Source organism: Topomyia yanbarensis, chromosome 1, assembly GCF_030247195.1.
Source record: "Topomyia yanbarensis strain Yona2022 chromosome 1, ASM3024719v1, whole genome shotgun sequence".
In the NCBI taxonomy this organism is placed as follows: Eukaryota; Metazoa; Arthropoda; class Insecta; order Diptera; family Culicidae; genus Topomyia; species Topomyia yanbarensis.
In genome coordinates, this window is record NC_080670.1 from 96,454,876 (window position 1) to 96,469,363 (window position 14,488).

Genomic DNA, 14,488 nt, shown 5'->3' on the forward strand with positions numbered 1-14,488 from the left:
GGCAAAGATCTTTGCATAGCTTCCATATATATTCCCCCCAACACCGCGATTGGGCATCGCCGGCTACATGACATCATAGAATCCCTGCCTTCACCGCGACTAGTTTTAGGCGACTTTAACTCTCACGGTACGGAATGGGGTTGCCTTTATGATGATAACCGTTCCTCTTTAATTCACAATATTTGCGACAACTTCAACATGACAATTCTAAACACGGGTGAAATGACACGGATTCCTCCCCCACCAGCGCGCCCAAGCGCATTAGATTTATCCCTTTGCTCGACCTCGCTAAAGTTAGAATGCGCGTGGAAGGTAATCCCTGATCCCCACGGTAGCGACCATCTGCCGATCGTAGTCTCAATCAATAACGGCTCAAGGCCATTGGAAACAATCAATATTTCGTATGACCTCACACGAAATATCGATTGGAAGAGCTATGCTGCCGCGATATCCGACAACATCGAATCTACTCAAGAACTTCCTCCGGAGGAAGAGTACAGCTTTTTGGCTGGCTTGATTCTCGACAGCGCGAATCAAGCTCAGACTAAGCCAGTACCCGGCGCGAACATACAAAAACGTTCTCCCAATCCCTGGTGGGATAAAGAGTGCTCAGACGTGTACGCAGAGAAGGCCGCCGCGTTTAAGACCTTCCGGAACGACGGGTTACCCGCTAGTTTTCGACAGTACGCGACGTTAGACAAGCGAATGAAGAGTTTGATGAAAGCCAAAAAACGCGGTTATTGGCGCCGGTTCGTCGACGGACTAACGAGAGAAACATCGATGAGCACTCTTTGGGGAACAGCCCGACGTATGCGAAATCGAAACAGTACTAATGAGAGCGTGGAATATTCAAACCGTTGGATATTCGATTTCGCCAAGAAGGTTTGTCCGGATTCCGCCCCGGCACAGAAGATCTACCGCGCAGCGTCCCGTCACGATAACGCGAACGAAACACCTTTTTCGATGGTGGAGTTCTCACTTGCTCTCTTGTCGTGTAACAATAAAGCTCCAGGGCCAGACAGAATCAAATTCAACTTGTTGAAGAATCTGCCAGACTCTGCCAAGAGACGCTTGTTGAACTTATTTAATAAGTTTCTTGAGGCTAACATTGTCCCACACGATTGGAGGCAAGTGAAGGTCATCGCCATCCAAAAACCAGGAAAACCAGCCTCCGACCACAATTCGTATCGACCGATCGCAATGCTATCTTGTATCCGGAAGTTGTTCGAGAAAATGATCCTATCCCGCCTCGACAATTGGGTCGAAGCAAATGGCTTACTGTCAGATACACAATTTGGCTTTCGCAAAGGCAAAGGGACGAATGATTGTCTTGCGTTGCTCTCAACCGAAATTCAAATGGCCTATGCTAGTAAAGAGCAGATGGCATCAGTGTTCCTAGATATAAAGGGGGCTTTTGATTCAGTTTCTATCAACATTCTTTCAGAGAAGCTGCACCAGCATGGTCTTTCAGCGACTTTAAACAACTTTTTACTAAACTTGTTGTCGGAAAAGCACATGCATTTTTCGCATGGTGACTTATCGACATCACGATTTAGCTACATGGGCCTTCCCCAGGGCTCATGTCTAAGCCCCCTGTTATACAATTTCTACGTCAACGACATTGATGAATGTCTTGACAATTCCTGCACGTTAAGACAACTTGCAGACGATGGCGTGGTGTCTGTTACGGGACCCAAAGCTGTCGATCTACAAGGACCATTACAGAATACCTTGGACAATTTGTCTGCATGGGCTATTAAGCTGGGTATCGAATTCTCCACGGAGAAAACTGAGCTAGTTGTATTTTCTAGGAAGCGTGAACCAGCACAACTACAGCTTCTATTAATGGGTCAAACTATAGTTCAGGTCTTCACAGTAAAATATCTAGGGGTCTGGTTCGACTCGAAAGGTACTTGGGGATGCCATATTCGGTATCTGAAACAGAAATGCCAGCAAAGGATCAACTTTCTTCGTACAATAACCGGAACGTGGTGGGGTGCCCACCCAGGAGACCTAATTAGGTTGTATCAAACAACGATACTGTCGGTACTGGAATACGGATGCTTCTGCTTTCGATCCGCCGCGAACATACATTTCATCAAACTCGAAAGAATTCAGTATCGTTGTTTGCGTATCGCCTTAGGGTGCATGCAGTCGACCCATACGATGAGTCTCGAAGTCCTGTCGGGCGTTCTCCCGCTGAAAAATCGATTTTGGGAACTCTCATATCGATTGCTCATTCGATGCGATATCTTGAACCCGTTGGTGATTGAAAATTTCGAAAGGCTTGTTGAGCTCAATTCTCAGACCCGTTTTACAGGGTACTTTGACTACATGGCGCAAAATATTAATCCTTCTTCTTACAATCCCAACCGTGTGCATTTCATAAATACTTCTGAATCTACTGTTTTCTTCGACACATCCATGAAAGATGAGATTATTGGAATTCCGGACCATATACGCCCACAAGTGGTTCCAAATATTTTTTATAATAAATTCCGAGAAGTCGACTGTTCTAAAATGTTTTATACTGACGGATCAAACCTCGAAGGGTCCACTAGCTTCGGTATTTTCAATCAAAAGTTCACCGCCTCCTACAAACTCAGTGACCCTGCTTCAGTTTACGCCGCAGAACTAGCTGCTATTCAGTATACCCTTGGAGTCATTGACACATTACCCGCAGACCATTACTTCATCGTCTCGGATAGTCTGAGTTCTATTGACGCTATTCGCTCGATGAAACATGGAAAGCATTCCTCGTATTTTTTGGGGAAAATACGGGAGCTACTGAGTGCTTTATCTGACAAATCTTTCCAGATTACCTTGGTGTGGGTCCCTTCTCATTGCTCCATTCCGGGCAATGAGAAGGCGGACTCCTTAGCTAAGGTGGGTGCCATTGAAGGTGACGTTTTTGAAAGACCAATTTGCTTCCACGAATTTTTCAGTATTACTCATCAGAGAACCCTCGAAAGTTGGCAAACCTCGTGGAGCAATGGGGAGCTAGGAAGGTGGCTACATTCGATAGTCCCTAAGGTATCGACGAAACCTTGGTTCAAGGGGATGGATGTGGGTCGTGACTTCATTCGTGTGATGTCCCGACTCATGGCGAACCATTACACGCTGGATGCACATCTCCGACGTATTGGGCTCGTGGAGAGTGGTATCTGCGCTTGTGGCGACGGTTATCACGATATAGAGCACATAGTCTGGGCGTGCACCGAGTACAGTTCCGCCAGGTCTCGGCTTATGGACACCCTCCGGGCCCGAGGAAGACCACCCAACGTCCCGGTTCGAGATGTGTTGGCAAGCCGCGATGTCCTCTATATGTCCCTTATATACACCTTCATAAAAACCATCAATATCCAACTTTAACTGCCCCTTTGTCCTTATCATTCTCAGAAGCGCTCTCTTCCACCTGTACCATACACCCACGATGGTTTGATGCGACTCCAAGGCGACACAAAACATCCCTGTCGAATGAGCCAACAAACACGGGACCTAAAGCACGAACATCACACGCACAACTCGAAATGTAGCCGATCAACATCTGAGCCGCACTACGAAATCGTCTGGAGAAACCCCTGCCATCTCGAGAACGACCACCCGGCGTCCCAGTACATGATTCTTCCTGATGAAGACCACCCTGATTCTGCAATCCATCCGTTGATCTCCCGAAGTCTGAAACTGAAATAATGTTCTCCCCCTGCCATGTTTGTCCACCCTACTTCCCCTGACTCTTATACACAGAAATAACACCCCTTCCCCCCAAATATCTTCATGAAGCATTTAGCTCTTCTTGCCTTTTCTAGTTTTAACTATTATATTATATGATCTCGTTGAAAATGCCCAACTCTACTACCACATAAAATAACTCTAATTAATGTCTCCGAATCTTTACAAAATTTAATCACGCCCTCTAATTATTTCTACTTTTAAGATAGTCGTAAAAATTTTCCCCCTTAGTTAAACATTATTTGCTCCAATAATCTCATTGCTAAAAATGTCAAACCATATTGCCATAAAAACTAAATGACCCCTCTAATCTTACGAAAATTATACTACCCCCTTGTGTATATGTATAGCTATAAATTAGCCTTAGTTTAATTTCAAAAATCAATATGTAAGCCCCTAGTTTTAAGTAATTTAAAATGTAAAACAAAACAAAATTGGCACCTTTAAACTAACGCAAACCTGCCTTATCAAATAAACGAATTGAAAAAAAAAAATTGAACACGTTAATATTGTCCGCCAGAAACCGATTGAACTCATTCACGATCCCGCTGAGCTTCTGCTTGCACGCGGTTCTTACTCTGGTAAGTGCCAAGAGTGTTCAATTCATACTGCAGCCGGTCCTTCGACTTCCTGACTTACATAGAGTCGTAAGCTTTGCTTCTGCACGATATCGGCAATACTTTGTTCCTTCCTATTGAAGAAAAACAATGTGTCAATTACTAACGCTGATGCTAATCTCAGCTAGTACTCACCTGATCACCGTTAACTTGCGATGTTTTTCTTCTTTCAATGGCTTTATCACAGCTTTTTGCTCATTTTTAGGCGTTTTCGGCAGGACTTGAACATTCAGTTTCTTATACTTAAGTTTTACACGTTTTAGTTTACCTTCAGACTTTTGGGTTGCTACTTGAGCGCTAGCGCATGCTTCACCATCAGCTCCCGTGCGACCCGGTCCATGTACGTAGCTCGCTCTCGTGTTTTTAAGATATCACCTGCTGCTTCTTGCTCAATTCTCGTTGCAAACAAAATCAAACAATGGCCATGGTGTTAAAGCAGTTGAGTCCATCAGATCAAAGTGAACGTAAATCTCTGTGCAGCTCGTGCAAAAGCATAATCTTTTTCCTCCGGAATTTGCGCATTTCTAGCTCGATGTAGTTGTTTAGTATCCGCAGCATTTGTTGCTCTTCTTTAGTCTTCGCTTGCTTCATGTCATTCTTTTTAATGCTAGAGAAAACGGAGAAGTACAAATAATTTGATCAACTGTCAAGGCACATTCGTCTTTAAAAGACGTACTCTAAAGCAGCCTAACATTGTCGCTTGGTAGTAGACTCGTCCATCGACAGTTCGCACTTCCAGCGTTCCTTATTCGCTTTGTATTCTTTTTTATGCAAATCAAATGCCTTCCAGTTTCCTTCATGTGGTGCCAATATTTCTTTGTAAAGTTGTTTCTCACAACGTTTTTTTGCTTCGTCCTGCGTTCAATTTCTTGCTGATGTTTAGCCTGGATTGAAGCATCTGTTACACCATTGTGCTAAATACCGATAATTTCTCTAGTTCTCTAATAACATTATATAATAGCAGATCATATTCATGGTCTAGAGCTATTTATGCTGCTCCATTTCCATTTTACATGTTTTCTCTTGTTTCACCAACGCTAATTTACGCTAACAAGATAAAAAAAGTTAATCAACACAACCATTTTTAATACGATAGTCAAACAAATCTTGCATATTTTTCTTTTGCTGCTTCTTCACAATACTGGTCGTTCTAATGGTAGCAAAGTTATTGGCACCATTTTCGGCAAAATCATTAGCAGTCGCTTGAGACACGTGATTATGATGTGAATGGTGATAAGATACAACGGGGCTAAACAAGTTTTGGTAACCCGTACCTTGGGCACTGATGCTCCCGGAATCAGAATAACTTCTACTTGCCTCCACTAATTCCGAAACCCATCCGACCAATACCATCGTCAGTTATCAAACCGTTCCGACTACTAGAGATGTTCATACTGCTGTTGTGCATTGGTGGCAACCCGGATCCTGGCAACCGATGCTTTGAAGCATTCCGTATAATTCCGCCATGCTGGTCCATCGAGTGTAGTGAATGTTCTGAGGTGATACTGCTATTTTTGCTACTGTTGTCACCGCTTCGCTCGTCCGGTGTGTCCGCGTCGCCGACGTTACTTACGTTTCGCAAGAGTCGACCATTAATTTTTTTCATCTTCCTGTAGTTCAGATTGTCCAATTTTCTAACGGCAGCTTTCGTTCTGTAATGATTAAAAAAAAATATTATGTACCGCGGATCGTACATAACGATAACTTACCATGCTATCAAATCAATTAACACATTTGGTGATCGTATCCTAGTTCTTAATGAATGAGTTTACAGTTTATTAGAGTTTGGTCACTCTACTGAGGATTTCTTCAAATAAAAAACAAACTGCGGAATACATCTGCCCAGTCCATAGCCTAAAGTAAGGAAAAACAATCATCAGATCAACTTCAAAGCATCCAGTGGATGTCGCACATTTACCTGCAACGTGGGCCTCATTTTGCGCAATGTGATACAACGCCGACATTTCATTCATGTTGAAGTAGGGAGGTTTCCGTTCCATCAGCTCGATACAGGAAATTCCGAGTGATCCACCTTGCCATCATACTGTCCTTCATACGTCGCTTGAATCACTTCCGGGGCCATCCTGTAAAAATCATCCTCCAAAACTATTGGCAGGGCATTTGATAGCTGCTCTATCCCCATCGGCTAGCTTGTCTACGCCCCGTTCGGTCAGCAGGATATTTCCGGCTTTGATATAGCTGCAACGGTATTATTGAATAGCATAAGTATCGCACAAGGACGAGTTTATTTGTATTTAATAATGTAGTACACTTGAGTCGTTTTCGTGGCAAATAGTTTAAAAAGTTTTTACGCTTTTTTGAATTTCTATAGTATGTATCCTCTGCGTAAGACTCCTTCAATGTATGTACCTTTGTCGTATGTACTTTACCTCAGAGTTATTTGACGTGAATATACTTGTCACGGCGCCAACTGCGGTACCAGGTACTATGTGGAATATTTTGTCGTATATTTACAACAGGAAAGGAAGGGGAAACCGAACAGCGTTTGTTCTCCATTTAGGAGCGGCTCGCAACAGCGTATGTCCCGAACCGGGCGATTGACAGAGTAATGCGGTGTGCAGCAAAGGAAGCTACATCCAGCTCCAGCTGTTTCATCACCAGAATACAGTCGGGTCTCCTGCTACGCGGGTTTCTACTGTGCGGTACCAGCATAGTAGGGATCATATAGCTTGTGGGATTTTGACTAATTAGGGCTGTGGCCGAATATTTTGTCTGCGTTAACATTTAGTGCCATACTTTCTTTGGCAAAGTTGTGCTTATTTAGACCTACAGAATAATTGGATATCCTATTAGTTGAGGACTGTGATAATACCTATAAAGTACCATTTATAAATTCTGCCACACTATTAGGAGGAAGAGCTATGACAAATAGTAACATAAATGTGAAGGGGAGCACGTCATACGCTTTGACGCAATCGGCCGTTTTACGCACGATTGTATATAAGAAATTCCAAAAAACATGGACACTTTTACGTGCAGCGGCAGTATTGTTCTCCTCCAAAAAAAGGAAAAACTGAAATTATTTGGTTCGTATTAGACCAAAGGGATAAAGACCGAGGTAATATGAGAGCAAGTTAGTTAGTATTGGGCAATCTTTGCGTGACATAATTTATGAATGGTCCACAATACCATTTTTTTGTTAACGACCTAATGAGTCAATTTGTCAATTGTTGTTACGGCAGAGGGACTGGAAGGTGAAGTATATTTTTCAATATTAAGAGCCATAGTACCGTAAACCGGGGTGACTTTGATCATCGGGGTGACTTTGATCACTCGAAACTATTTTCGTAGATCGCTTATTAAACCAGAATAGTCTACCGAATCATTTTAATTTGAAATTATTTTTACTCTATAGTTATGAAATACTGGTTTGTTATACTTTTTGAGTATTTTGTTCGGCTTTTGGGTACAAAAACGACAAAAACCCGAAATTGGCTTTATTTTGTTTTTACGAAGCTTCGTAAAGTGTTCATTTTTTATAAAACAAATAAATCTCAGATTTGAGCAAGAGTAATAAATTACAAGCGAGATTTTATTTTCCTTTAGATTGGGATGCACCAAATTTACTTTAAAGAGTTTGTTCATTTTAAATACATTTTTTTGTGAAACTAGTTGGCAATTATTTCAAATTTTTTAAGCTAATATTCGCTACTTTTTTTATTGTTCAATATTCCAACGTGTTAAAATCGATGAAACATTTTGTACATTGATAAAGCACTGACATAAAACAATTTTAGCAGTTTTAAAGGTTTTCAGAATCACAAATTATATGAATTTTGGTTACTCGAATTTTACAGTACATTGAATACTTTGAATACTACCAATTAACATTTATTTAACAATATGTATCTTTCCAGAATTATTTTAAACAAACATTTGAATGAAAAAGATTGACATCAATAACTTAATGTGGGTGAACATGCAGGTTATCAAAGTCATCCCGGAATACGAAAACGGACTTCAACTTGAAATTATTTTTGGAAAAATATCTGTAAGCGGACAATTTTAGGTAAAACCATCCAATCTTGTTCTTCTTACAGCAGTACATGGTTTGAAAATATTAAACTTGAAAAAAATGTGTTGCGTCTAAAAATATGCAATCATTACTTCGAAAAGTGATCAATGTTACCCCGGTTTACGGTACTCAAGGGAGAGCAAGGAGTTGAAGGGAGAAAGTTTAGAAAAGCGTGGAAGGGGTCATATGAGCAAGCTTAGAGTTTACCGGCGACTTAACCCTTTGTCTGCTACCGTAGGAGTCAGGATCTTGGATCTTGGCATAGAAATGCGAATCACCTGAGTCTACGGCATGTCCGGACAAGCGTAAAGTAACTTGTTACTTCATGCTATCGGAACCGACATAAAGTTAAGTCAATATTAATATTGAAAAATATACTTCAACTTCCAGTCCCTTGCTAATTAAAAGCCGTAACAACAGTTGACAAATTGACTCAATAGGTCGTTAACAAAAAAATAATTAACAAAAAAAATGGTAAAAATAGAATTTACCGTGATGGGGATCCATCGTCGCAGCTTTGGGTTAAAGCTGCCGATACCGTGCGAATCAGCAACATATGTGACCATATCACACAGATGCTGATACAGTTACAATAGTCGATAAAATAAAACACTCAGATAGGCAATTTATGAGGGACAAAAAAACAAAAAAAAAACTAGCTCATTCAATGAGTTTTAACGTCGCATATGCTTAGTGTGGAAGTTTACCGTGACTTAACGTTTAAACAAAGTCTCGATAAACGGTTACCCAGAGTTTAAACGCCTTCACATCTAGAACACTTACGTATCCTACAGTCAACAAACTATTCAAACTTGTTATGCACGAAAATATATTCTCAGTCGCATCGCTTGCTTGAAGCGAATCCTGACTAACAACCCACCCACTACCCAATCTGTGGTACTTATGGGAGTGTCACTGAGTCGGGGCCTTCCGTTAAGTAAGTACCACATCAACACTTCCTTTCTCGTATCCCAAGCTACGGTAAAGATGATCGTGGCCCGCAATGGTGGTTCTCAGGTGGAATTCTTGCTTGGACTTGATCAATTGTTATTCCCAAACAATGCTACTCAAGTAGTCTGGGTGGAAATGAGAGTCGTCAGTCTGCAATCTACGAAGTATACCGTGTGGTGATTCCGGCTTTCCGAGCGCCTTAGACTTATCCCTCTGGTCGACATCACTGCGGTTAGATTGCATGTGGAAGCTAATCCTTAATCCCCTCGGCAATGGCCATTTGTAAATCGTAATTACTATTATTAACAGTTCAGCGCCACCGAATAAAATTAATGTTTCGTATGACCTCACACGAAATATTGATTGGGAGAGCATACTCGTCCGCGGTATCCGGCAAAATCTCGAAATCGGTACCCAAGTTCAGACTTAACGTGTACCAGACGCGAACTCTCGCGGATGGTCTCCCAACCTATGGTGGGACAAAGAGTGCTGTATGTGTATGTGGAGAAGACCATCGCGTATAAGACCTTCTGGGACGACGGGTTACCCGTTAGCTATCGACAGTACGCGACGTTAGAAACGCAAATGATGAATTTGATGGAAGCCAAGAAACGTAGTTACTGGCGCCAGTTCGTTGATGGACGAACGAGAGAAATATCTATGAGCACTCTTTGGAGCACGGCCCGGCCTATGCGAAACCGAAATAGTACTAACGAGAGCTTGAAATATGCATCTCGCCAAGATATTCGATCTCGCCAAGAAGGTTTGTCCCAGTTCCGTCCCGGAAGAGAAGATTACCGCACCGCGTCCCCTCACGATAGCACGAACTAAACACATTTTTCAATGGTGAAGTTCTCACTAGCTGTACAATTTTCTTAGTTTCATTATAAAAGAAATACTTCTTTCTGTAATCCCCCAGTATTAGGAAATCTAAAATGTAAAACAAAGAAATTGGCCCCTTAAAGCTAAGTACATTGCATTTCATCCCTGTCGATCAGCTATGCCAGATGTGGAAGTATGTCTTCATTTTGAAGACATTTGGAATGTTGTGAAAACATTTTGAAGTAGAATACTTCTAACGTTCCAATATAGGGGCATCGTTTAAAAATTTTCAGCCAGAATTTTTCCTGAGATTTTGAACGTGAATATCTGCTGTTGTACTGAATGAAAGCACTAGATTTTTGCACTATCTGATTAGAAATATGTACACCAATTTTGTAACTAATTCTGTAGAAAGTACAATTACTGAAAATAACGGAAATAATGGATTTTGCGAAAGCAGTTATTATCTGCACCATGATTGGTTCGTACAATTTGATTACAAGCGAGCCAAACTAGATCCTTTTCTTTGGCGATAGAAGTAAACTATTTTTGTTCGAAGGCCGGTCCCCTTTGGCTTAGAACGTAAACTGAGCCCAGTATAAAACCAGGGGTTGTATGCGAGTGCGGCATCATTCGTGTGTTACACTCGTGCTGGATAGACCAGCACGTCATGTCAGTCGAATCCATCGTTTGCTGAGAAAGGGTCATTACGCCGAGCGTGTCAGTGAAGGAGCACCCGTCTACCTGGCAGCAGTGATGGAATATTTTGCCGCCAAAGTTTTGGAGCTGGCAGTAAACGCTGCCCGTGATAACAAATAAACCAGGATCATCCCCCGTCATCTGCAGCTGGTCATTCGAAATGATGAAGAGCTGAACGAATTGCTCTCCGACTATTTCCCAGGGTGGTGTGTTGCCTATCATCCAGGCCATTCTGCTGCCAAAGAAGACCGAAAAGAAACCCTAATAAACATCTTATGATCCAAGAGCCTAACGACCTGTTCAGGGTATAATCCAAACAATATGTGGAATCGTTGGATTATATGGGATAAAGTTCGTGTATAATTTCTTTTTATTGGGGAACCGAAATCGGCTACCACCCGAGAAGAAGAAAACCGTTGGTGGTGAGAAGGCCAAAAAGCCAAAGACTTTGGTTGAAAAACCGGCTGAGAAGAAGGCCAAAGCTGCCCCTGCAAAGGCGGTAGCAGCTCCCACTAAGCAGACGGTCATCAAACCCTCGAAGGCTGCAGCGAACAAGCCGAAGACCCCTAAGTCAAAGAAGGCCTACCACACCTGCCAAGAAAGCTGCCTCGAATAAAAATCGCTACCGACAAGAAGTAAATTCACATGTTCCGCGTCACGAAAATGTGGCATAATTTTAAGCGTTAATTGTTAATACTGAGTGATTAAAAAAGGACCAACTTAAAAATTGATTGCTACTTCAAATTGGTAGTTCCGCTGTACACTATTGAAAAATTCGTGTTTTTGTAAAAACAGCGTGAAAATGTAAAAAAAAACAGACGATTTTTTTGCTTACGTTTAGTTAATTGTTGATGGATTTAAACGATGTGAACACCAATCGATTCAGACAGACAATTGCCAGTAAAAAGTAATACTACATTTATTTGTTTATGTTTACTATTAGTACATTATTGAGAAATTCGTAAATCTGCAAAAATAGGGAATACATATACAATTTCCACAAATTTGAAACTCATAAGAGTCCTACACATTTTATTGCTTGATATATTGATTATCGCTGCTGCTGCTGCTGGCAGGATAGCCGTTACATCTCTCATTTGACATGAGCCACGGAATGGGAGCGTTTGTCTGCGTGTATTGGAAGGATTTTGTTGTTCACAGTTTTCAGCGATGATGGCACAAGCATAACAGAAGCAAGACGGCGAATTGCTGGTTTATACCGCGTGTATTAGCCGTGGCGGCAAGGTTCGAATCGATTTATAGGATCCTCAACCTGAATCACAATACAGTTATCAGCAAACGGTCCTTATTAGGACGAATACATAATGGAAAAAAAATTGAATAAGAAAATTCCATTAGTAGATTCAATTATATTGACGAAACTTTGTGCTTGTTGATGATCAATTCTGTATCTTTACCAGTGTATAATACCATTGAAAGCAAAAATTCATTTAATTAATAATGTATAAACTCGAAATTTTCGAACTCCTTCATGAAAATTAATGAATATGGAAATCCTGTCACTAAGCGAAAGCCATACCAAAAAGATGGGTAGGTACGCATACGAGAGCATTGACGGTGCGAACCCCGAAACATGTGAGAAAACTATTAACCATGAACAGCTTCTAGACGGAACTACATAAACATCGAAGGGACAGCCGCCCCGGATTATATTGTTTGGGTGTTAGCGATGCAAAATCAGATTATTCACCTAGCTCCGATGCTACGTTACCGATGCTGGGCTTTTGATCATACGAAAATTCGATGCCAATGACAAAGACGATTTGCGGCACCTGTCAGCTTTCTGCAACCGATGCGATGATGATAATCACAAAATAACCAATCGAAACCAAATCAAAAGGAGTCCGAGATCCAAAAGATTCGCGTTAATCAAGGCTGCTCGTACCCTGCTGTATGGAGCTTCAACGAACAAGGAAACAATTCTAGGTCTTTTGCTGGGATAACCTCAATAGGAAAAAACCAAGGGATTTCCATGCTGACGGAACAAATGCATAGAGATGGTGTTTAAGAATCGGAGAATCGAAGACGTTCTGAATTTAGCCAAAAACTTCAGCAACTGATCCACGCACTCAAAGAAAAGGATACAACATACAACCGCACCTGGATATCCAGCGTAATTACACAACGTGCTGAATAGGGACACATATTCCATGTCCTACGCAATTTCCTAAATAAACGATCATTCCAAGTATGTGTTGGAAATCACCGATCATCAAAAACGACGACCGATTTCTGTCCAAATCTTCTTAATTTTAAAATCAGTTTGAAATGTCCTCGGTACTGATCCGATTTAATTAATTTATGCTGGCCAAGATGCAAAGGAAACAAGATACGGAGTGGTACGACATCTCAACGAGCTCTCAATGGACTCATCGGAATAAAGCAATTGTGCAGAACATAGTACAAAGGATGACCTTGACACGATCGGCAGGAGGCCGGACGATCTCCTCAAGAGCTAAAGGAACATAATCTGATAGTGGTGCGAAGCATCACTAATCTACGGGAAGATAAAATACAGACTAATAAACAAAACACTATGAGGGAATTTTCTCAAAAAATATCGAACCGGTAATTTTCCCAGAACACTTACTACACCTTTTATTCACGGTCCCAAACACTCATTTACTGGTGGGTTACCCCTCAGGTTTGGGAACGATTTTTTACTAGTGGTCTATCCCCCATATGCTTGTTCATATGTCAGTGGCGCCATAATTAAAAATGTGGCCACAGTCCTAACTACAAATATGTTTAAAATGACCGTTAAAGCGGGCGAAGCATTGTTTTCGAGTGTTATGTCTGTTAGTCTGTGGATGAAGTGCCAAACACTCCCTTACTAATTCTGCCCTTTTCCGGATCATACCTGCGGACGCTTTGGGCACAGCAACGGAACGTTAAACTACCAAGCAAAATGTCGTAACTGCAGTGGGACACGTGAATCCAGCGAAACCCCTGCCAACTTCCAAACGAAAGCGGAAACTGCGGTGATAACCACTCGGCCAAATATCGAAAATGAGCGATTTTAACACCGAAGGAGGAAAACATAAAAATCAAATAACTCGCAATGTCACTTTCCCCGAGGCCACAGCTATTGTGACTGAAAACACAAATACAACGAGCTACGCCAACGCTCTAAAGAACAGACTTTTTTTTATCCCTTTATGGGCAGGTAGGGCCGAGGGTGGTGGCTAGCGGGTTTCATACATCCTTGACCTGACGGACAAAGCTATGGTGCCTTGAACACAGGCAACGCAGATCCAAGGCCATCATTGAAATGATAAGTTCTGCGTTTGAGATGTACTTCCCCCGGTTGCCAGACGAATACCTGTAATTATTACTTGTTGCTTTGTATGTATGAATCTAATGTTCAGTCCTGGGTGGTGTATGCGTGGAAGGTGTGGTTTTTAGCGTTCGAGTCCAGGAGTGCATATCTGTCTGGGTTAGCGGGGGCGTTTACTAATTGTGTAATAGTGTGATCGCCAAAGGCTCGAGCATTTGAATGCTAGCGTGTCTCTAACTTTGCGTGCATAGATTCGATTTTAGATTCGTGTGGCCATTCGCATATTCACGTGTATTCTTGAACGATCGCGCGCGGACCGTGAATATGATAATT

At 41.7% G+C, this 14,488-nt stretch overlaps 1 protein-coding gene and 1 pseudogene across 1 annotated transcript; one reads left to right on the forward strand and one right to left on the reverse strand.

Annotated features, from left to right (window-relative positions):
* Positions 1 to 3,640: 3,640 nt before the first annotated feature.
* Positions 3,641 to 6,349, reverse strand: LOC131696406 (serine/threonine-protein kinase Tao-like; annotated as a pseudogene).
* A 4,424-nt stretch (positions 6,350 to 10,773) lies between these two features.
* Positions 10,774 to 11,473, forward strand: LOC131696407 (histone H2A, orphon-like). Its single transcript, XM_058984950.1, has 2 exons — positions 10,774 to 10,950; positions 11,264 to 11,473. The coding sequence occupies exons 1-2, from the start codon at positions 10,774 to 10,776 to the stop codon at positions 11,471 to 11,473; spliced, it is 387 nt and encodes a 128-aa protein (XP_058840933.1).
* Positions 11,474 to 14,488: the final 3,015 nt, after the last annotated feature.